Source organism: Arvicola amphibius, chromosome 10 (genome assembly GCF_903992535.2).
Source record: "Arvicola amphibius chromosome 10, mArvAmp1.2, whole genome shotgun sequence".
In the NCBI taxonomy this organism is placed as follows: Eukaryota; Metazoa; Chordata; class Mammalia; order Rodentia; family Cricetidae; genus Arvicola; species Arvicola amphibius.
Window position 1 is genome coordinate 36,830,487 of NC_052056.1, and position 25,259 is coordinate 36,855,745.

Consider the following 25,259-nt stretch of genomic DNA (forward strand, 5'->3'; position numbering starts at 1 on the left):
CCTACAGACATGCACACTTGCACACAGTCATACATACACTACCACACTTTCACACACACACACTCACATCCACAAACACACACACTCACACCTACAGACATGCACACTTGCACACAGTCATACATACACTACCACACTTTCACACACACACACTCACATCCACAAACACACACACTCATACCTACACACATACACACTCACGCACACTCATACATACTTACACACTCTCACACATACACACAGACTCACACACAGAGATAGAGACCAAGAGAGAGAGAAAGAGAGAGAAATAGAGAGAGAGAGGAGAGGCAGAGATTTTTTTTAATTGAGAAAAACCCTGTTGGATAGCCCTATTTTTTAAAAAGATATTTAATGTTAAAGTGTGAGTGTGTGTGTGTGTGTGTGTGTGATTATGTGAATGTGTGTGGATACTTGTCGGGGCCAGAAGAGGGTGTTGGATCCCTGAAGCTGAAGTTGCAGGTGGTTAAGAGTCACCCTCCACATGTCCTGGGAACTGACCCGAGATCTTCTTCAAGAGCAGTACGAGCTTTTAGCCTCTAAGCCACTCCTCCAACCTCAATCCATTTTTTATTGACTCCCAAGTAAAGCATTAGTCTTGACTACTTACAGGATATAAATAACATTTTGTATATATACAATAGCTCATCTTCTTGAATTAATGAAGCGGTTCTTAGACTCAGAATCAGTCGAGTTTCAGGCTGTTAATGCTAACATATACATACCACATCCAGTTCCCTTCATTCAAAAATGCAATATACATTTCAAAATAGCTTTGACATAAAATACTTCTAAAATTTTAAGGCATAATTTTACTGAGTAGAAAATTTATTAAGTGTGCTTTCCACACTTCTCATTTCAGTCCTTTAGCTGCGAATAAAATTTTGGTGACCTTTAAATCCTAAACAGATGTCAGTAAACAATTAAACACATATAAATCAAATGGTTACTTTCCATCTTAGATAGTGTTTTGCCAGTGTTTCAACGGCAGCTCTTAGGTTGTTTCGAACTAAACGAAAGAAGAATCTCATATTTCTGTTTCTGCATCACATCACTGAAGAATCATTGCTGTGCTTTTTCATGGAATGAAGTTGGGCAAATGCCACTAGAAGAAACCCTAATGCCAGCTGGGTGGTATGAACCTACAGTTTTAGCCTCTGCACCTGATTTCAGGGCCAGAGAACGTTGAAGTCTCATTCAGCATTCAATGAAGATGTCTCTTCCTTCTGCTCTGCCACCTTCTAATAATAATAGAAGGGGAGAAAAGGCAAAAAGATTCCTAAGCTACTATTTGTAATAGACAGGGTTCTCTAGAACGATAGAACCCATACAATGTACACATATTATAAAAGGGGTTTATTATAAAAGGGGGTTTATTAGAATGACTTCCACGAGAGAAGCTGAATAGTCCAATGGCTGTCTGAAACCTGGAGAGATGCTCAGGACACAGCAGTGGCTCCTGTGGCTCAGCCTGAAAGGTTTCAGCTGTCCCTGTGTCATGATGAAGACCTGGAGGAGTCCTTCAAAATGGCTGGGTTTCAGTTCACATTGGAAGACAGAGCAAGAGATGGACAGACATACTCATAAGCAAAGGAGGCTGGCAAGCTACATTGTGTTTTCCTCTGAGTGTTTCCTGTCTGGGCTGCCTACCAAAGGGTGCCATCCACTCTGGGGTGGGTCTTTTCCTAATTAATCATTGCTAGAAATGCCCTCAAGACCCACCCAAAGGCATGCCTCTTAGTTAATTCCACATCTCATGAGATTAGATTATCTACCATTTTACTTTTCTAAACATCCTGTTTATCACATAGGAAATGATAAAGGAGATAATAAAAATATGTTGAATTCACCCCCATCTTTTGTCACCAGAATTTGAAGAGTGCCCAAGCTCAGTTAACTTTACCCAGCTAATGTGGGTGTGCACCTGGTATTGCTTCCTTTAAAACTGTTTTAGGGGAGCCGGGTACGAAGTCCCTGCATGGCCCTTAGGAATGGACCTGACTGGGGCAGCAAGGGAATAAAGACAAGACAGACAGATGAACATATGAATAGAGATCTGGGCGGGAGGATGGTCTGAGCTGTCTGCTAGAGAAGTCTCGGCACCCTGGAAACTCAAAGTTCTAGTTACTATATACAGTCGAAATGAGAGAGCAAGTTATTGCATACAGCTGGAAAAGAAGACAGAGATTATGGCGTACAACTGGGTCAAAGTGACAGGCCCGGCTAATCGTGACAGGAGCCGTCTTCAGGCCATACACACCAGGGACACACCAGGGGAGAAAGCAGTGGTGGACATTTTCTGCACACGCTATCAGCACTCAGGATCAGTTCCCTTTGGTGTGTGTTCCTCTGAGCCTGAGGCTATGGGGTCCTGGACACAACTGTGTGCATTGTTAAGCGCACAGTTTCACTCAAGACTTTGTTCATTCAGGACTTCTCTGTTCCCTATACTGGGGAGACCATTAAAGGGGCAGGGGAGATGATTCAGTTGGTAAATAGTTTCCATATAAGCACAAAGACCTGAGTTTGATCATAAACAGCCAGGTGTGGTAGTACAGACCGAGCTAGTGGACCTAGCCTGATCCATAGCCTCTCAGTGAGAGACTCTGAGACAACAAAGCAGATTAGCTCAAATGTAGGCCAAAGTGGTTCTCTGGCCTACACGAACACACACAACACAACAGTACCAACAGGAGGCAACTCAGCACTTATGGCACTTGCCATGCAAGTAAGAGGCCCAGAGTTTGCATCCCCAGAATGCATGGCGGGTGTCAGAGCTCACCTGGAGTCCCAGCTTTGTAAGGGAGAGACAAGAGGTTCCCCAGAGCTAGCTGACTCCCAGGATACCATGTTAATGAATTCTGGGCTTGAGTAAGTGACTTTGCCTCAAGAGAGTAAGAGTGATCAAGGGAGATGGTCATTATCAACCGTGGGCCCCTGCTCATACATGCGCACATGTGGGTATATCTATACATATGCGGTATGCATGCCATGTATACACATGGGAAGAAAATAAAAAGATGAGTTTTTGTTTTCATAGCCAACTAACGTTTGTCTTCATGATATTCTAAAACAGTTGTCTACGTTCAGTCTTCGTGTTGCTTCTCCATCTCTAACCTTAGAAATGAAGTAATCCAGTTCATCTTGCTCAGTGAATCTAGCACAGTGTTTGTGGCTTGCTGTGCTTGCCCACCATATCTGTGTATCATCCTTATGGATAAACCGAGTGGCCTTGCCGTTGCAGTATTCTCAAAGCATCTCATTTTCTAAGGACTTACATTCTCTTAGTTCAATAGCTTACTAGTTCTAAGTATGGAAGTTTTTGTATTTAAAACAATGAAAATTAGGGCTGGAGAGCCGGCTCAGTGGTTAAGAGCCTTTCCTGCCGTTGCAAAGGACTTGGGTTTGATTCCCAGCGTCTACAACATGGTACTCAGATGTATATGCAAAACTCATAAAATAGTAAAAATAAATGTAAAACAATTTAAACTGGCCGTGGTGTGCCTTTAATCCCAACACTTGAGAGACTGAGACAGGCAGATCTCTGTGAGTTCAAGCCCAGCGTGCTCTACAGAATAAGTTTCAAGACAGCCAGGACTACATAGAGAAACTCTGTTTTAGAAAAAAAATCATAAAAATGAAAAAAAAATCTGTCTATAAAACCTCCAGTCTATTCAGATTGAATCTTATTGATAGTAGAAAATATTAAATTAATTTTTTTCTTTTTCTCATTCAGTCATTTAATTTTTTTTTTTTTTTTTTGGTTTTTCGAGACAGGGTTTCCCTGTAGTTTCTAGAGCCTGTCCTAGAACTAGCTCTTGTAGACCAGGCTGGCCTCGAACTCAGAGATCCGCCTGCCTCTGCCTCCCGAGTGCTGGGATTAAAGGCATGCGCCACCACCACCCGGCCTCAGTCATTTAATTTTAAAGCATCAATTCTTCATGTAATTCAGTTCATGTAATTAAATTACATTAATCAATCAATTAATTAATTAATTAAATTTAATGTAATTAAATTCATGTAATTCAATGAATGAAATAAAGTGATGCTCTTTCCTCTTCCGGCCATTTCCTCCCATCACCCTCCCCCCACCCCTTTACCCCCACCCCACCATTTACTTTCCTTGTTGGGTTTCGCGATACATAATTACTCCATTTAGGAACCACCCGAGTCAAGAACTGAGGACAGTGAGATATGGCTGTAAGCCGTGTGACAGGTGACACTCCCAAAGCAATGGTCTGTTCAAGTTGCTCAGTTGGATGTGTACACTGTTTGCCGTCACTAGGTGTTCCCACGTATGACTTGGGATGAAAGCCACGTGCGCTTGGATTGTTTGCCTTCAAAGGCCTTTGAGGACTAAAACTAAATGAGATTTTGGCTTCCACATTGTGGAGGAACCCTTCCCAGAGGCCCCTGGAAATCCCAGTTCCCCCAGTTCCTTAGGACAACATGGCCTTGTCAAACATCAGGGCTGTGTGTGTGTGTGTGTGTGTGTGTGAGTGTGCGAGTGTGCGAGTGTGCGAGTGTGCATCTGTCTGTCTGTCTTTGTCCTCTGCTTCCAAGGCCAGTCAGCAGTGGAGTTCAGTGGGTTCCTAGTGTACATGTTTCTCTGGGCAGGATTCCTGGTTCTGGTTTCTTACTTTATAATTCTTTTTCCTAGGGTACCATCTATGGATATCAAGAGTAAAAATATCAACACTTGTCCAAAAAAGCCAGCTTTCAGCTCTCTCCTAAGGTAAAAAGTAGACCAAAAAAACTGTAGGCATACAACATTTGTGAATGTGTTTGTGGTCATTTTCACACTATCTACCCCTTTCATGCAAATCTTGGTAAATGTTGATACTGCATGTGTAAGGAGGTGTATAAGAAACTCGAATAGCCTGCATTTGTGCATTCAGCCAGAGCGCTGAGCATAGTTTAAGGAAAGACACTAAAGCTGGTATTCTCTAACTCAGGTGAGATTGGAGAGGCTATATGGATTTGATTAGAAAAAAAGAGAACTGTTCTTTAGGGTTTTTTTTTTTTTTGTAGATTTTTTTATAATTATTAAAAGTTTCCCCTCATGGCTGGGCGGTGGTAGTGCTCGCCTTTATTCCCAGTCCTCGGGAGGCAGAGGTAGGTGAATCTCTGAGTTTGAGGTCAGCCTGGTCTACAAAGCTACTTCTAGGACAGCGACAGCTGGGGTTACATAGAGAAACCCTGTATCAAAAGAAAAAGAAAGAAGAAAACCACACACACACACACACACACACACACACACACACACACACATCCCCTGACTTTTATAGAACTATGTAGAATGTAAATGATTGATCTACATGTCATGTGAACAGTGAGTGATCGTTGTGGTTGCTAGGCTGGGCCACACACTGCTAGAGAGCAAAAGTGGCGCCAAGCTCGGTTAGGCATGTTCAATTGTATAACATATTTGTTGAGACCCCTCCCCCAAGGTTATAGTGTTTGTTCAGGACTGCTAAGTGAGCATCTAAGACTGCAAGTAAAGGCACAGGCAAGCAAGCATTTGTCATTTGCACGTATACTCTGAGGATGCCACTTTCTCCAAGACGGATAAAAGCCAGGAAGCATCAGGAAGCTCTGCTCAGGAACCCGGCTGGGTGGAGGACTCCTTCCCTCAGAATCAGGCTTCTGTGCGGATTGCAGCTTCGTCTTCTATGGACTGGTGGCTCCCTCCCAAAGCAGGAACTTCACCGCCCATCCTTACCATAGCAGGCTTTTGCAGGAGTAACAATCGCGGAGCCACATTGTGATTAAAAGTGCTTTTTAATATGGTTATCCTACCTATGACAGGTAAAATTAATACTTATCGAGGCTCTTAATATATCTGAGAATGTGCCAGATAATTATTGCATTTGGAAATTTAGTGTAAGCAATGACTAGAGAGGCTTGGCTAGGAAGACATGGTTAGTTAACGGTCTCATTCCTGTCTTATCGCCCTAACCAGCTCGGAAGTAGAAAGCCCTTTACCGGAGCCTCACGTTAGAGCTCAGCTTCTCCAAGGAGAGGATCTTGAATCTTCTCCCCCAAGCTTGAACTAGTGTCCTGGCACTTCCCCATCCCCAGTGTAGGTACTGAACTTGGGGATCCACACTGATTTAGAAATGGCTGTTGCAAGGTGGCGGAAGCCTGGCCACACATTTGGTCAGGGAAGGCCTCTTTCTTCCCTGTTTTCTCTGCCAAGATGCAATGTCAGTCCATAAGGCAGCTCTCACCACCAGCATCAGACTGAAGGCCTGCACTCTCAGCTGACGGCTATTTCCATTTGACATGCAGCATTGGGAAAGCCCGGCCTCCTCACTCTGGTTTCCTGCTGTCCTTTTAAATATCAGCCCCAAGCTGATGGTGGGAGTCAGGTAGGGCCGTGTGGGGTCGGCAGTAGAGTTCGGCAGCTCCTGCCCTATAAATTCCAGTCTTCCTGGTGGGAGAAAATAACCTTAGGAATGGGACCTTTAAGATCGTTTCCCTCTCTTTAATAACACAAATAAACACCTCTCCTACTTTAAAATGGTCCTTTGAAAATTGATTTAGAGTTAAAAATTCATCCAGGCAGTTATTAAACAGGTGTTGACTAGTTGTATTCTGTGCGGGATACTGCAACGGCTCTTCCTGTCTCTACCAGACATTCCGAGGAGAGGTATGGGAGTCACAGGGCACTTTTTTTTTTTCCTTCTGAGACGGGTTTTTCTGTAGATTTGGAGACTGTCCTGGAACTAGCTCTTGTAGACCAGACTGGCCTCGAACTCATGGCCATCCACCTGCCTCTACCTGCCAAGTGCTAGGATTAAAGGCGTGCGCCACCACTGCCCAGCTCCACAGGTTACATCTTGAAGTTAGAGCATGTAGCAAGAAGAAAGGTGTCTACAGTTTTTGTTCTCCAATAAAGCTTAGTTTAGAGACTTTAGGGCAGAGCTGAATTCTCTAGCCACATTTAACTTTCATTATATCTTTGTTTTTACATTAGGTACAGTTTATGCATAGGGCACTTTATACGTTTGGGATAGCTTAGCATCAATACCTATACAACTTCCTGGCCATTACTGTGTCATTTAGAGGGTGGTTTTACTTACACTATAACATAATTTTGGTTCCTGTGCCTGAAAATTGCATAGCTCTGACATTTAAGTATTGTCTTAATTATTTAAAAAATGTTTGCTCAATCTAAGTCATCCCCTGTAATAAGTTTCAGTTGTGATCAAAGATGTTTAAAAACATAGCAGACACTTGACTTGATCATGCTTTATTATTTCCTTCCAGGTTTCCCCAGTTTTACCCCTTTCTGTGTACATCTGATTTTGCAAGGATTACTTCTATGTACGGTACCAATAATTTTGTTTTACCCTATGGGATAAAGTCATCAGGTCAGTCACAGTGTTCTTATCCTACCTTTTAATTTGTGTGGTGCTTGATGCGAGCTATATGTTTTTGTTTCCTAATAGCTCCCAGGAGATATGATGTAGGAACAGAATAAAGAGAAAAAAAATTAAAGTTTTAAACATAAATACACTTTTAGAGGCAGCATAGAGGCAAAACTGATTTGAATGTTTTTGTTCTTGTTTTGTTTTGTTGCTATTTTTGTGATAGTGGTGGTACTGGGGAAAATGGATTTCCCTCTGTTCTGTCACAGTGGGACTTAGCTGGGCTTACATGCCTAACTTTATTATAGTTTAGAATTAGCAGGATGACCTTAAAGGGCAGCTTCTTCCAAGTCCCTTCATTTCACCTTTGTCTGTGTGTTCATGTAGACCCATGTTCATATACATGCGAACATGTGAAGGTCCTAAGATCTCAGATGTCGTTCCTCAGATCCCCCTCCTTTTTTTGGAGGCAGACTCCTTCACTGGCCTGGAGTTCACCAAGCAGGCTAGAGTGGCAGGCCACTGAGTCTCGGGATCTCTGTCTCCTCTGTCACAGCCTCCCCTGTGCTATGATTGCAAGCATAGGCCACCGTGCTGTTTCTGTGGGCTTCAGGGATTGACCTAGGGTCACATACTTGCACAAGCACTTTGCTAACTGACACTCCCCAACCCCAGTTCTCCTCTCATCTATTTCATCAGCAAGGTCTAGATCCTTAATATTTTAACTTTACTAGTAGGTTTTTATTTTCATTAAATCGAGAAGGAATTATTTTGCCTCTTAATAACATAGCAATCTTCCCCACGCTCATTGAGAGCTTGTGGGACTTATGTAGCTTAAAGGTTTAGATTTTGGGGAGGCCTTAAAAAAACAAGTGTTGCCAGTTACAATTTTGTGATATTTTACTTTTTCAACTTATTTTGCTATAAAATGTGTGTGTGTGTGTGTGTGTGTGTGTGTGTATGTGATTTGCAGAAGACTAGGGTGTAGTTTAGTTGATATAGTGCTTGCCTATCATGGTTGAATAAACCAAATATTGTGGTTTGTACCTGTAATTCTGGCACTTGAGAAGTGGAGAGGCTGGAAGATCAGAAGTTTTAAGGCCTCCTCAGCTACATGGAAAGCTTGAGGCTATCTTGGAATATATGAAATCATATATATATACATATACATATAAGTATATGCATATAAGTATATATGTGTGTGTACACACACACGTATGTATGTGTATCAGAGATTTTGACTAATTGGCTTAAATTTACTGAGTTCCATTTTATGGTTCAGAATCATCTGACTGCTAATTTTTTATTACTGTTTGTGACTGTTTTTACACGACCCTCACTCTCAGGAAATAACTTCAAAATATTTACTACTTTGAGTGTGCTTTTTGAGTATTGTGATCAAACTGTAGATAAGTTGTCAATTTTTCACTGATCATCTCCAATACAGCCATGGTGCTTAGAAAGAGCCTGGGAGCTGGGGAGTTGGGTGACTCACTGACTCTTGAGAAGATATGGTTAGCCTTCTGTTCATAATGCTGTATTTGTTTTCCAGCGGTATATTTTCGAACTGTCCTTTCAAAACTGCAGAGTTGTGATCTCTTTGATGAGTTTGACAAGTGAGTTTATTTCTTTCTCTCTGACTTTCAGCTTTATTTAAAGTGATTTAAAGTATTTGCCCTAAGAAATGCAAAGTGCGTATACTCTGGACGATTCTACTGGATGTGTGTGTTGTTAAAACTCCAATAGTTATTTCTGCTTTTATTCCCCTGGAAGGAAGCAAATTATGAAATTAATATAGAAGTTGCAGCATTGGCTGGCTCGGTTTTCAGTGTTGAACACTGTTCAGTGATGAACAACAGGAGTTTCTACCCATGGTATTTTGACCCATTCCATCATCTCTAATTTGTTTCTACAAAAAAATAAATTCAGGGCTGGAGAGATGGCTCAGAGGTTAAAAGCACTTCCTGCTCTTCCAGAGGTCCTGAGTTCAATTCCCAGCAACCTCATGGTGGCTCACAACCATTTATAATGAGATCTGGTGCCCTCTTCTGGTCTGGTGGCATACATGCAGACAGAACACTATACACAATAAATAAATAAATCTTTAAAAAAATGAATTCTCCTGTACTGCTAACCAGTGCAGGGCCTCCATCCACAGTGGTTCCCCACACATTCTGTGCGTATCCCCGGGGCTGCTGATTGTTGACTATTGAACTTTGAAAGCAATTCTGTTCTTTTTCTTGAGAATTACATTTGAAGAAAGCAGACAGCTTACTTAGGTATACGTCTTATATCTATAAATGTTGCTTTGTGTGAAGAAAATTTTCTTGCCAAGATAATCCATAGAAACCCCATTGGATGTCTTGGTAGGCAGGCTTACTTTTACAAAGGTGGGCTTATTTCATAAAGTTTGAGGATACAATTTAGAATTTGGACCATGGAGTAGCACAAAGAATGAGATGGCCTGTGGAAATCAGTCCTGTATATAAGAAGGGACATGGCAGAATTCTTCCGGTCCAAGAGTCCATGGTGCTCCTCGAGAACCGGGGAAACTGTAGTGGATACAGACATGAATGTGGAGAGGGAAGTTAGAGCACAGAGTTGGGTAGGAGTGCTACATTTTACTGAGAACTTTCAGGTCTGCGAAAGACACAGATTATGGAAATATGGAATATGTATGGTTGGTCTATTGTCACTTGTTATAATTTGTAATTCAAAACTATGCTGCCTACTGATCAGTTTCAACTTATTGCATATCAAGAAATTGGTTTTGGTTTTTGTTTTTTGAGACAGGGTTGCTTACTCTGTACACCAGGCTGACCTCAAACTCAGAGATCTGCTTGTCTCTGCCTCCCGAGCCCTGAGATTAAAGGCATGTATCACTACCACCCAGCCACCACATATCAAGAGTTTTGAGTTTTGTGCATGTACACATACATACACACACACAGAGACATATACTTATACATCTCATATTTTACATAGTTTTCATTTGTAGAGTTTTGTTTTGTGAAGATGGTTGGCTTATGTCCTTTAGGTCAGTTTCCTCTAATTTTGCAAACGGTGAAAGCAAGGCTGGACAGACAGACAGACAGCTTGCTCTAGCTGGGAAACGGCAGAGCGAGGATGAGAACAGAGGTAGCTGCAGCTCCAGTGCAATTCCAGCGCTTAGATGTCTGTGCAGAGAGCAAGAGCGGGGATCTGAAAACAGTTCTAAAAAATGCAAATTGTCGTATTTGAGAGTCAGCGAGCAGAAGTGTCATCCTTGTCTCTTTTTACTGTTACTAGACTGTTTGAGTCAGCTGCTTTCCTGGATATCTCGGGCAGAGAGAGATCTCCAGCCATTATCTGTTCCTTTTTACTGACTCGATCGGGCTGCCCCACTGTTTCCTCTACAGTGTTGCTAATGCTTCTGCTCCCATCAGGCTATGTCTAATCCACTCCCTAGAAACTTTCATTTTCTCCTCTCTGCCCTCTTTCTCATTGCCAGAAAAAAAATAACATTTTTGTTGCTGTTTCAAGTATAAATGCTTTAAGGTCACATTAGTTTGCTTCAGATAACTAAATCAAAAGTGTCTAATTGTAGATGCCTTTGTGAAGGGGAAAATGTGAAGTATCAGTTAAATTTGTAAGCTGGAAACTTTCATCTTATTTTTTTTTACATGCATGAAGTTTGCAGGCCTGCCCCAGCAGTTCTGTGGTCATCAGGGCCAAGGCTTCTTTGTGTTGGACGCTGCTGTTCCTCAGTACATGGCTTCTTCCTTAGAAAGAAAGCTAGAGTCCAAGCTATATGTCTCCATTCCTACCAGAAGGGAGGAGTTATGGGCGAAGGGCATGAACCCCTTCTTGAGGCTTGCCTTCTATTGTGGAGCTGTTCACTGTACCTGCTGATGAGCTGGAGCCAGAAGGGCCAACATGGGAGAGCTCCATCTCTTGCCAGCTCTAAAGTTAGCAGTTTTAGCTGGAAGCTTGCCGTCTGGAGCCATTACTTATATCATGGGGATTGGCAAGTCTCACAAGCTGGAGCTTTTCAGACTGTCTCCTCCTTCTCCACCCTCAGAATCAATCATTAAATATGCCCTCTTGGCCACTAACGACTCTCGTGGGGTAAACTGAGGCACTGGCCAGGCCTGGCTAGAAAGGTGATGGGAGATGTTGCATGTTGTCTAGGTCATGTTGTGCCCACCTAGTAAGCCCGACATTCTGAGTTCGACTTAGGGTACATAGAGTGGAAAGAGAGACCCGAATGTTCTCTCTCACACTAAATAAGCAAAATGTAATAATAATAATAATAATAATAATAATAATAATAATAATAAATCTGTTCTGTTGTAAGGCTGGAGGGAAGCATGGTGATAGTCTTTTTAGGAGCTTTCTCCGTTGTTTCTTTGGTCCCCAAGTGTTTATGTGCTATGGATACTCGTGAAGTCAACTGGGATAAATAGCCCAGCCACGCCTCTCTGCGCTGCTCCTGTGCTTTCTCACAGATAAAGATTTTTCTCAATTCACCTAAGCTCAGGGAGCATAACTTCCATGCCCAGTGAGCCTCACTAAAACAAGCGCATAATCTAAGTTTATGACTTCCTTGTTGTCCATGTCCCTCCCTTTCTCTAGCCTGGTCCTGGCCTCAGGGATATGGCAACCTCTCCAGTGGAATTTCATCCCTCCCCAGCGAGGAGCCACAGAAGCCTTGGCATGCAGAACTGCAGCTCCCACTTAAAATGCACCAACTTGCTGCCTAGCCACCAGATGAAGAATGCTTTAGTCCCACAGCCTAGGTAGTTATACAGTAACTACATATAAATACCTACTACGGGAAACACCTGCGTTAAGGCGGTTGGCAGCTAACTGCGTGATGGGTTGTAGAAGCTGTCTAACTGCTCAGTGAAGCAGAACCCACTATGTCAGCTCAACAGAACTGGGTTGGATTGGTTACAAGGAGAGGCAGGGCAGGAGCCTGCGGTGAAGAGTTGGAATGAACAGAAGCTTGTTAGAAACACGACAAATGTGGTGAAGGTCTGCATCCTGTCTACACTCTGACATTCTGCTGAGTGAAGGGCTGTATACCTCCAAGCCCATGTAGGGTGGAGGCGCTGAGAGCAGAGGAAGTTGTGATCAACAGAGGGTTCATTTGTGGTAAAAAGCATAGGGCAGCTACTACCTGTTTCCTACCATCTCTGCACAGATGCTAAGATAAGATACAAGAGCTGAAGCTCCCCTGTCCAAAACAAAACAAAACAAAAACCAAAAAAAAACCCGACATGGAAGACGGCAGTGGTTTCTGTACTTCTTACAAACTGTGACGAGAAAGGTCAGATCATCAAACCACATTCCTAGAGGCACTAAGGGAGCATGAGTAGAGAGCCTGGCCTCCATCCCTAATTGCACACTCTTGTAGGGTTTGGCTTCAAGAAATATAGACTTCTGATTGAACATGCATTATCAGTCTTGAGTGGCTTTAGTTCTACAGGTTTATGGTTCTTCTAGGGTACCCACCAATGGCTTCACTGAATAAAGTGTACAACACTATGGCGTGCCAATTTATACCCGTAGCTGTCTGACTGAAGCTTCCTGAATTTAAACTATGTGCAGTCTTAGCATTTTTATGGCATGTCTCTGGTTGAGGGGTTGAATAGTGGCTCAGTGGTATGAGGAATCCAAGGCAGAATCTCTGTAGTTTTTTTCTGTTTAGGTACAAGATGGTGGCCTCTGCTCTAACCCTATGTCATACAGTGTCAATGTCTAAGCTGAAAGGAAGGGGCAGATCCCACACCTCTCCTTGGAATGTCTGGTAGAGACAGGAAGAGCCGTTACAGTATCCAGCACAGAATACAGTTAGTCAACACCTGTTTAATAACTGCCTGAATGAATTTTAACTCCAAATCAATTTTCAAAGGACCATTATAAAGTATAAATGTGTTACTTATACCATTCTCTTTTCAGGGGCAGAATCTTTTCTGAAAGCATCTGTCTCCCCTACTATCTGATTGATCATGCGGGATGAGTCACATGGCTGCCACTAGACCAATCAGTGTGTGGGATAATGAGCTCACCATTGTAGGCTTACAAAAGTAGGCTTCTGGGTTATTGAGGGCGTGCCCAGTAGGACCTGCCATAGATTCTTACACTAAAGACAGTGTGACATGTTTTAATGTATTGCATGTTACTAAGGTAAAAAGAGACCATCTAAATGCACTCAGTAATGAAGACATATCACAGACGGTTTGTAATAGTAGCTACAGTTTATTTTTTGTGGATTGTAGTGACTCAGCTAGGGGTTGTTGCCCTGTACAGTAGTGTGACTCTTGGTCTTACCTGATTTCAGGAGAAACATGCCTTTTATGTGGAGGATGTGAATCCTAGCCCTGCTTCCTCGGCAGCTGTTGAGGTCTCACTTTTACAAGTTCTGACACTCTGCAGTTATTTGATTAGTGGATCAGACTCTTGGGGGGGTCTGTGTATTTCCTTACTTTTTACCAGGGTAGAGTAACAGGAATCTGCCTCTCCACACACTTTGGGAGAGTAATGTCAACACACTTAATGTGAGAACCGAACTGATTTTGAAAACCCCTGTAAATGAGTGAGTGGTATATTTGGAATGACAGGCAAGTAAAAGAACACTCAGAATTCTTTCTTCTAGGCACTCAGAATTCTCCTTAGCTATTTGTGCATGGAGATGGCACTAAGTAAACATGATTGGTGAGCCAGATGGTGTGTTCGAGGCCATCTTTGTCAACAGAGCGAGTTCCAGGACAGTTGAGGCTATACAGAGAAACCCTGTCTCAGAACGAACAAACAAACAAAAAGTAAACATGATGAAGTTACACAATCCCCAGAGGATTCTGGGAATCATTTCTCATATCTAAGGTGCCAGGGCAGCCAGAGTCCAAGGTCAAGTGCATTATGAGGAGCAAGAGGCATCAGTTCTTTAACAGAACATGAGAATGTGTTTGGGAGCAGTGGTTCTATCAGTTTGTATCATTCTGTACCTGCCAGAACTGCAGTGGAGCTGTAGATAAGATGCTATTGGGAACAGGCCATGCTAGCACTACCCCCCATTCCGCGTAACCTATGTGAGCTTCAGTAAAGAATATCTGAAGTCTTTGTGATATCTTTTCCTCTGAGGAAAGACGTGATCTCAGTGACAGTGTTTCCTCTGGATGTCTGGGGAGTTTTTCTTCCTGCAAAGGCCCTTTCTTCCCTTGTCCCCTGTAAAGCTGACAAAGATGAGAACAGAAAATGGAATTCCTACAAGTGTTTGACACTGAGGTGTGATTCCCAAGAACAGCACTCTGCGGGGGAGGGGAGAGCTAGTTGTAGAGGACCCTGAAGAAGAGACCTGCCTCCCTGTGTCTTTGGTTCTCTTGGCTGACCATGTTAGTAAGGCCTGTGGGAGGTCCAGGACTCGCACTTTGAGGGGAGAATCGATGTGCTGGCGTGACAGATGGTGGCTGTTTCTGATCCTTTGGTCATGATGCCACATACAACTTGGTCCGATAGGGAGGTATACTCTAGGAATACTACAGTTCAGCCTGTCAGTGCATTGCAGCCTTACGGCATTAGCCCCGTTTGGGACTGAGCCAAGTTAACCTCTTTCGGGAATGAACTTCAGAGTTCCAGCTTATGAGCCTGGAATCCTTTATTGGAACCCCAGTGTAAGTCCCAGAGGGCATGCTGGGAGTCTTCACTCCCAGCAGCGCTTGCCCTTCTGTGGTTAGTGTAGTCAAGACTGTAGTCTGGTATCAGACAGGAGTTCCAGACCAGGATAAAAGTTAGAGCCCTTAGATTACTCCCTCTACTTAGGGAAAAGCAGTTAGTTATTGGCCGAAGAGAAGAATTGAAAGTGGCCAAGCAGAGCTAGTTCCTGTTAAATCTGTTACACACAGAAACCCTGTCTCGACGCCCCCACTGCCAAATAAAGAGCTGAAAGTGGCTTTCGGTCTTCAGTGGGGGCTGAGGGGTTAGACTGATAATCGCTGATACTCTTTCCTGATCTCCATTCAGGCTGTCTCATGGAAACAGCTGTTGCTTCTAACCTGTAGGTTCTGAGCCACCCTGTCTAGATGCCCAGGTGCTCAGGATTTCCAGGAGGGGTGAGGAATGGCCAGCTTCAGCAGGATCAGCCTGGGAAAGAACTGACCCTGAGTTTCTGGAGAAGGAATTGCTCCCTGTGGAGGGCATTTATGGGACAGACCTCCTGAGGAGAACAGCTGTAATACTCTGAAAAGAGGGTTTGACAGTAGTACCCTCCCTCTAGCCGTGAGGAGCTGGGATCTGTGGTGAGCTGGGCTTCCTCCAGTTCATATTGAGGTCACACTTGTTTATAAAAGTCTCTAGAGACAGCTTTCTTTCTTTCTCTCCTTCCCTCCTTCCTTTTTTCCTTTCTTAATGCATGCTACTACTTTGTTATAATTTCAACATAATATTTTTACTGATTATTTGGAAATTTCACATAATGCACCCAGACCACATTCCCTTCCCAGACAGTTTCTTTCTTAAAATATGCAGACCTAAGAAGACCTCTAGAACATACTGTGATGTGGATTGATTACGCAAAGATTTGTGACCACACTTTTTATTGGACAATTTTTATTTTTTATTAGATAATTTTATTGGTCAATGCCCCTGTCTTTCAGCCCCTAAATTCTTGACAGCCATAAAACTGTTGTTTCTTGTTCTTTTTTTTTTTTTTTTTTTTTGGTTTTTTGAGACAGGGTTTCTCTGCAGCTTTTTTTTTTTTTTTTTTTTTTTTTTTTTTAGAGCCTGTCCTGGAACTAGCTCTTGTAGACCAGGCTGGCCTCGAACTCACAGAGATCCGCCTGCCTCTGCCTCCCGAGTGCTGGGATTAAAGGCGTGCGCCACCACCGCCCGGCTGGCTTGTTTCTTGTTCTTATCTGGTGAAGTAGATACTGATGCCAGCAGAACTCACAGTTGTTGAGAACTAAGAGCCTCTAGTGTCAGAATGTTTTGGGGACTGGGGCTGGTGAGATGGCTCAGTAGGTATAGGTGCTCACTGCCATTTATGATGATCTGTGTGTCGCCAGATCATCATAAAAGGGAGAACCAATGCCCATAAATTGTCCTCTGATCACCACACTTGTGCCCCCACATGAGAGAGAGAGAAAGAGAGAGAGAGAGAGAGAATATAATTAAATAAGGCAAAGAATTTTATATTTTTAGAAGTGCTTTTGTAATATCCATGTTAAAACATGACATAATTCATTGAAATATGCACGGCAAGTCTCTGAAAATATGTTAAACTTGATTACAGAACGCATACATCATCTCTTAACCCAATCTGGGCTTTTAAAAATGTTTCCCCACTCCTACACTCTCCAGGTTTAAATATTACACAGCATTTGTACAGTTTTGCAATTAAGGTTTTAAGCCTTAGAATTTGGGGGTTGGCTCTGCTGCTTGCTTGAGGACCAGGTTTGTCTTTGGATTTCCCCTGCTGTGAAGGAGATCTTAGCCGACTCCTCTGCTCATCTCCTAGAGATCTATCATTTCTTAGGCCTAGTGGATGATGGTCAGAGCAAGAAAATCCCAGGCCAGGGTCACTTTAGCCAAGGGCCAATGCTGTGCTACCCCAGGGTTTGACTCTGCCCTGGAAGTTCTCTTTGTGCTCTACTTTAAACTTTTTTCAGAAGTACAGCGAACACTGTGTTTGGGTGAAACACCAAGAAGCAGTCATGTTTGAGAAATTCAAGTGGGCCCAGGCAGGGTGCAGAAAGCTGCCTTTCCTCTACCACATTCCAAACTGGTCATTTCCACACTCCTATGATGCAAGAGAAAGCTGGGGGCAGATAAGGAGTGGGGAATACTGGTTTAGAATGTAGATAGCTATGTAATGTGAGCTAGGCTAGCAGGACCCGCAAGTTTATGCTGATGGAACCCCTTGGCACTCTGAAAGTTCAGAACCAAGTGCTAGTCCCACCTGTTTGGAGTTTGTACTTTGAGTGATACATTTCCCCCTCAAGTTTATTTCCTCATTTGTCTATCAGGGGCTATCAGGCTTCTCTCTCCAACCTGGTGATGTTAAGGAACACAGGAGAGAATGCATGTGGGCATGCGCTTTTAAGGGTTGACATCAACTGTGATGATTTGCTTTCCCCAACAGCATTATTTTTTCCTGAGTCTCTGGACCTCAGGCACAGTTGGTTATTTTTCTGCTTGGATGACAAATAAAATTTCACTTAGTTCCTGAAAGCAGGAACAGGTTCTTGGAATCACTCCAAATCATAAATGTGATTTTTCAGTCTCACACTGGTCTGTTTGCTCCACAGTGTGCCGTGTAAAAGGTGTGTGGTGGTCGGTAATGGAGGCGTGTTGAAGAATAAGACATTAGGAGAAAAAATCGACTCCTATGATGTGATCATAAGGTAAACATAGCTCCTATTTGCTGACCTAGAATTGCTTGAAAAGAGTGTGGCTTCCCACTCTAGCACAGCTGTGTTTTAAAAATGACCGTTTATGCACCTGATTATATAGCTTTCTGCCTTGGTTGCTGGGCACAGTAAACTAGATTTCAGATCACTGATTTAGCAAATATTTAATAAGTCCACTTAGTATGCCAGGGACAAAGTTAGCCACAGGGGAGATCATAACACGATAAGAATGTTCTTGTTGTGAGGTTTATATTCTAAAGCAAGGGGGAAAAGAGTAATTAGATATATAAGAAGATATTATAAGTTTAATACAGACAAATAGAATTATCAAGTGACTACTTGGGAAAGGGTGAAGTTTAAGCTAGACCAAAGGACCCATATAGGACTAGCTATATGAAGACAATGGGAACACTCTAGACAGAGAGGATGTTTCGCAGGTCCTTAGGAAGCTTTCATCCTGACTTTGTGAGAAGCAACAGACAACCCAAGCTCAGAGGGTGGTCTAACCGGAAACAGAGGAGGTGGGCAAAGAACAGGTTATGCAGGATATTTAAGATTAGAAGACTGTATGCTAATTTAAGTCCTTTAGGAACTTTTGAAGCATTTTAGATAGGAGCTGCAGGAAATACGATATGTCTTGAAAGTATTCTGGCTACTGCAGACCATGGACCATGAGGGACAAGGCATGGTAGGAAGCCTCAAGAGAAGTTGCTGTATTGAGGCAGTAGATGCATGGGTAAAATTGTCATTGACGGAAAGAGGGGAAGTGGCAGACAAGAATGGGGTTACAGAAAAAGGGGTATCAGGATTCATTAGATAAAGTACTGCAAATAGAGGAAGCAAGGGCACCTCTGGCTGTTTTCAGCTCCATTGATTGGCTGGGGAGTTACAGCATTTATTATAAAGCAAGTTTGGGAAACAAGTTTAGGCTCAGGTTTGGAAGAAAATAAAAATTTCTGTATTACTGTGTTATCTTTGAGATGTCTTTGAGATATAAGTAGGGAAGTTGACAGTCACATAAAGAGGTAAAACTTTTCAATAGTGACTGACTTAAGAGCTGTATTTAAACCAAGGGCTTGGTGAGACACTTTGTGACTGACTTAAGAGCTATATTTAAACCAAGGGCTTGGTGAGACACTTTAATACAGTTACTCATGTTGTAGTGCCCTCCTCCCCCAACCATAAACTTCTTTTGTTGCTACTTCATAACTGTAGTTTTCTACTGTTATGAATCAGAATATATATATGATATGTGATATGCAGACCATCTGCTATACAACCCCAGTGATAGGGTTGTTCGACCCACAGGTTGAGAACCCCTGCTCTTGGGCGAGCTGGGCAGACATGTGAGAGGGTCTGGCACTGAAGTTAGCAGCTCGTAAGACTCAGAGTGATCTACCAGTGAGGCATGAAGAAAACGGGATGACCCCAGTTGCCAACAGAAAGGCGAAGTGTTTCAGATGAGGGACCAGTTGGGTCCAATTATGATGAAAAGCTGTGCAAGGGCAGACGGGGGCCAGCTGGATTGTCTGCCCAGCACTCACTGTCACCCTTGACCAAAGCTTCAGGCGGGAGAAGGCAAGAAGCCCAACTGGAATGAATTGAGGAGAGAATGAAAGATAAGCGGGAGAAACCAGTATGGTCAACTATTGAGAAATCTTCCGAGCAGTTGAAAATGAACTGGTCCCGGTTACAGAATCTAGGAAGGCATAAGGTTAAAGTAGTTGAGTAGTGAAGCTGGGGGGATAAAAAGAGGCCCCGGGGTCAAGAGTTCAAGGGTGATCCGTTTTCTATACTAGAAAGGAGACCTATGCAATTGTTACAGTTACCAATAGTTCCTTAATCATAGTATGGGGCGGGGGAAGCTCTCCTATCTGTTGTCTGAATGGAAGGGGAGCTAAGGTTGTTATCTGGGTAAAATTCTCTCTCCCTTACTGTCTCTGTCCCCCTTCCCTAACCCACCCCCTGCCCTGTATGTTAGAGGTAGCTTTAAGCAGCCATTGTACATGGTGACCAGACCACACACTGGGAAGACCTTGCAGTGTTCCTGGAGACTGCCTGGGTCACAAGCTGATTTCTGCAAAGCAAGGTCATCTTACTTCCTGTTTATTACCCATTTTGAAGGAGCTGTGGTATTTTATAAAACAATTGGATTTTTCCTCTTTCCCACTTACAGATGTTTAACTCTGATAATTTTTAGAACCTGGCAAGCCTTTGTAGGGAACACCATGGGGACATTTTTGAAAGCCATTGCCAGTGTCTTGTATTACACAGAGTTGGTGGCAAAAGGGTAAAATGCTATTTATCCTCTCAGGGGACATTGTTTTGGAAACAAAAGATTCCTTTTTCAAATAATGCCTTTATACTGTGTGCACAAACAGTGATTGTCTAACAGTGGCCTTAAGCATACACTAATCCAACAGTAGATCTTTTTACTGTTTATAGTTCAGTAGCCAAAGGAATTTGTCTAATTGGGCTCAGTGTGATACAGAATTTTTATATAGTTAATTTTAGAATGTTTGTGCCTGTTGCCCGTGGAGACCAGAAGAGGGTAATGGATCCTTTAGAACTGGATTTAGGAATGGTTGTGAAGCCAGCATATATCGGTACTGGGGACCGAACTCCGGTCCTCTGGAGGAAGAGCAAATGCTCTTAACCACTGAGCCATCTTTCGAGCCCCAGCTTCAGTGGGTCTTCACACTAACTTAAATGTGATTCTTCAGGCTCATCAGTCACATGGGTGCACATCCATTTAGTTTTGGGGTATATAGCTTATAGGCATATAACTTTCTCAGGAATTCAGGGCCATTAATTACAAATCCAAGGCCGATTTGTGTGATTATCCACCAAGGTCTCTTCTAACTATAGTAATTCTGTGGTTTTGTAGTCTCATTTCTTTTAGTCCTGTGTAGATCAAACTGAGTGACTGATGCTGTAATTAGTTTTCAAACACAGACGACTGTCTCATGAAAGGAATCATCTCCCTGGTCATTACTGTAAAATATTTCTCAGTTGTCTTGGTGCTTCTGAGTGCGGGAATCATGACTGATGTTCATTCAATTCTGAAGCCTCAGAACCAGACAAAAATGGCTCATACTCCACTCATCTGTATATATCGTTGTCTTACTATCCGCAGAATGAATAATGGTCCTGTTTTAGGACATGAAGAGGATGTTGGAAGAAGGACAACCTTCAGGCTTTTTTTATCCAGAGTCTGTCTTTTCAGATCCCACTCACAATGATCCCAATACCACGGCAGTTCTCATTGTCTTTAAGCCACAGGATTTAAGGTGGCTCTTGGAAATAATGAGCGGTACCAACATAGTAAGTTGGCAAAACTATTTGGTTCCAATCACTTTCAGTATTTTCCCCTTAAAGAAAAATGTATTTACAATATCCCATTTTCTGTGTCCTTTATTTCAGAACACTAATGGTTTTTGGAAGAAGCCAGCCTTAAACTTGATCTATAAGCTATACCAAATCAGAATATTAGACCCATACATTATCAGAGAAGCAGCTTATCACCTGCTTCATTTTCCCAAAGTTTTCCCCAAAGATCAGGTATGTATGTTTCATCACATAGTTTTGAACTAAAGACCTAGCTAAGGGGACCAAGGGACATTAGAGCTCTTGGAAAATAAGGACCATGGTTTAGATGGCATTTTGTTAGGACTACAACTGTGTGCAGAAATTAAACACCAAATGATATTACCAGATGTTTTACAGGTTGCAAAATGAAGTGAGCAGGGTGTGTTTGTGTTTGTGTGGTCTTCATAGATTCTTTTTCCAAAGGCTCAATAATTCATTTCTTACAACCTCATCTTCAGAGTTGTACAGCAAGGCCAGCATGACTAGTGGGTGCCCAGCAGCCCTGTGTGCAGAATAGCTTCAAGGACGAGGTAGCTTTTCAGAGTAAAGAGAATTGTCTCAAGCACTCTGTGTTAGACAGCTTCATGCTACATGAAATAGCAGAGGTATGTCACTTAGGAAGAAGAGACTCTTAGCTCAGGTTTGAGGTCCTACACATGCTGGAGGTAGCAGCCACCGTGGGAGTGTGTGAGAATACTCATTTCTCAAAGGCTGGGAAGAGGAAGGGGCAGTGTGATCATGAGGCCATAGTAAACAGAGCATCCTTACATTTTATTGATAGTCTCAATTCTCCTAAGGCTTTGCCCTTTCCATAGCAGCTGGACTCATGTTACGATGTTTGGTTTTGGATCAAACAACCAGAGCAGGATACTCTTCAATTCACAACTGTTCGCTAAGCTAAAACTACAGCTGTATTTTCGAGACTTCCTAAGATACTAGCCATAGTGTATGTTCTTTTTAGAGTACTGTATACTCTTTGGGGCTTGAGTCTTAGGACATAATCATGGCTTAACTATTTCTCTTTTTAATGTTTAGAAATCCATTTTCATCAGACTAGGTATGTTTGGGAAGAAGGTAGCTTATTTGTATTTTTAAGTTTCTGATTTCTTCTTAGAAACCCAAACACCCCACGACAGGAATTATTGCCCTCACACTGGCATTTCACATATGCAGTGAAGTTCACCTTGCTGGTTTCAAGTACAACATTAACAACCCAAACAGTCCTTTACACTACTATGGGAATGCTACCATGTCTTTGATGAACAAGGTAATTTTTCTTCTTTACTGTTTAGAAAACCCTTACTTTAAGAATTGTATGTAATGTGTTCATCATGTTTGTAGGTGCACACACGTGTGGGTGTCTCTGGGAGCTGTGGGGCAATGTGACGTGTCACTCCTCACCTTGTTTTTCTTTTTCTTTTAGCTTTTTTATTTAAAAGAAAAACTAACTTTTTTCATTATAGATACCAATCCCAGTTCCCACTCCCCCCCCCCCATTATCTCCACTTACCCCCTTTATCCAATCCTCAGAGGGTAAGGCACATTGCTTTGGAGAAGGTCCAAGGCCCTCCCTACTATATCTAGGCTGAGCAACTCATCTTTTTTCTTTAATGGTCTCTCACTGGTACAGAATTTACTAAGCAGAGACTAGCCAGTCCCAGGGATCAGCCTGTCATTACCTAGCCACAGCTGGGATCACAAGTGCACGCCACCACACCTGGCTTTTTACATATGTGCTGGAGGTAGAACTCTGGTCATTTCAAGTGCTTTACTCACTGAGTTTTGTCCCCAGTCACCCATGTGTCCCCTTTCACACCTCTGAGCTCCCAAATGCTGAATCCAGGATCCTGCTGGTCCAGAGGTCATTTACTATAGCAGCAATTACTAACCTGTGGATCTCAGATTCTTTGGATAGCTCCACAGTGACTGCTGCTTCATCAAACCCCAATAGGGACAGAGTCTTACTTGAGATTTCCTCTTTACACTATCTAAATATAATTAGCTGGTGTGTTTGAGACACATGAATTCACCAAATCATCACTATGGTCATAGTAATTAACTACTTAACTTTTAGTTAAGTAGACAGGTGGTCTAGAAACGTGGAACCCTATGAAAGACTTCATGGTGACAAAGGGGCAGACCTCTTTACCAGGCCATGATCCTCCCATCAGACACTGGTGCTGGTGGACTTGATCCTGAGGGTCCAGTTCTAAATGAGAAGGGATTTCCTACTGTTAAGAGTTCTTAGATTAATGATACACCATAAGTGACACAAAAATGTTTTGTTTAAAAATTTTAAATGGAGCCGGGCGGCGGTGGCGCAAGCCTTTAATCCCAGCACTCGGGAGGCAGAGGCAGGCGGATCTCTGTGAGTTCGAGACCAGCCTGGTCTACAAGAGCTAGTTCCAGGACAGGCTCCAAAGCTACAGAGAAACCCTGTCTCGAAAAACCAAAAAAAAAAAAAAAAAAAAAAAAAAATTGAAATGGGTGATTTGCTATCAAGTATATTGCAACAGCCCATGAAATCAGCCCTGTTAAACAGCCTCTGAAGACCCCAGCTGGGGAAATGATACTCACGATGAATTTTACTGCAGTCTTTTGTTCTTCTAACATGAGACAAATGTTTAAGCTAGGACTGGAGGGAAAAGCTCAAATTTGTTCTAAGTGTAAACATTTTTTTTTCTGATGACAATCCTATTTCATTTTCTTTTTCAGAACGCATATCACAATGTGACTGCAGAGCAGCTCTTTTTAAAGAGAATTATAGAGAAAAATATGGTAATCAACTTGACTCAAGATTGACCATACAGATTCAAAAGATGATGCTAAATAGTATTAGTTTTATTTTTGTACTGAAAATTTTAGTTTATTTTTAAATATGTTGGATGAACTCATCAAATAATTATTATATATATTGTCTGTTGCTGCCTGGTGATTTATAACCACCAGCTTAATTTCTGTGAATATATTTATGAAATACAAAACAAACCTTTTAGTTATGATATCAGGGAATTATGTAAAGTTTTGACTGTTGTTTAAAACAAGCTGGTGTTTTAAAATACCTTTTGTACTTCCTTCAGCTTAGAGTTCTAGGTGATTTAGTTGATGTCACTAGTTTTGATGGTCACATGTCATTCTGAGACAATTATTTATTTGTTATTCCTGCCATATGACTGGGGGCCAAGTGCAGGAAACTAGAACCACTTGGTTTTGGAAGTCCATGGTGTGGTGTTCATAGAGGTTTAATTAAGTTCCCCATGCAATTAATTAACTAGTAATAACTTGCAGTGTTAGGAAGTAAATCAGTCTTTTTTATATATGCTAAGATGAGCACTCTCACCTTGATGAGCATCCTGAGATTTTTGGAAGGTGTGGGATGAGGCAGATTCTTACTATGTAGCCTAGACTGGCCCCAAGAACTTGGGTTCTTGCCTCACCTTCCCAAGTTTTGGGATTACAATTGTGTACCATTGTATCCTACAGCATCATGTTTTAAATTAAAAGAAAAAAAAAGCATTTTTTAAAATTGGTTTATGTAAGCTCTGGACGGCTGAGAACTACAGTGCAGTCCAGGCTGGTCTTGAACTCAGAGATGGGCCTACCTCTGCCTCCGGAGGGCAGGGATAAGGTCAAGAATGAGAAACTTAAGTATTTTCCCAGTTTAATGTATCCATTGACTCTTAAATGTTTATTTGAAGCAAATTAGAAAAGTAAACCAATGAAAGTAAAGCCTTAAGATTCCAGCTGATTCTGTTTGTTTGTATTAAAAAAAGTCAGCATTTCATGACTAAATTTAGCCTTCACTAAAACATTTACTAGGCCACTTCAGGTACACTAGAGGAAAGTCTGATGAACCACAAAAGTTGGCCCATGAAGCAGTCTCCAATTGTTAATACACACAACCGAAGGCTCCCGGGGGCAGGGAGGGAGGAGAAAAGACTAGCAGCGGTGGCAAGGACTGATTCAGATCCCATGGGAGATCTGAGGAGAACAAGAGTCGCTGTCCTTGGAGCAGCAAGCATGACTGGAAATGTAAGTCGTACTGGCAACCAACTTGCCTGCCTAAAGAGAGTACACGTGAAGAGTTCAATTCCAGGAAAAGGAGAAATGA

General features: G+C 42.3%; 1 protein-coding gene across 1 annotated transcript in view; it reads left to right on the plus strand.

The window, feature by feature from the left end:
- The window catches only part of St3gal6 (ST3 beta-galactoside alpha-2,3-sialyltransferase 6), a 57,510-nt gene extending 32,626 nt beyond the window's left edge, over positions 1 to 24,884 (plus strand). Inside the window, 9 exon segments of the mRNA XM_042055904.1 lie at positions 4,679 to 4,753; positions 7,291 to 7,394; positions 8,944 to 9,007; positions 17,678 to 17,773; positions 20,916 to 20,979; positions 20,981 to 21,103; positions 21,203 to 21,340; positions 22,263 to 22,415; positions 23,864 to 24,884. Coding sequence (XP_041911838.1) covers positions 4,679 to 4,753; positions 7,291 to 7,394; positions 8,944 to 9,007; positions 17,678 to 17,773; positions 20,916 to 20,979; positions 20,981 to 21,103; positions 21,203 to 21,340; positions 22,263 to 22,415; positions 23,864 to 23,950 — 904 coding nt within the window. The 3' untranslated portion in view covers positions 23,951 to 24,884.
- The last annotated feature ends 375 nt before the right edge of the window (positions 24,885 to 25,259 follow it).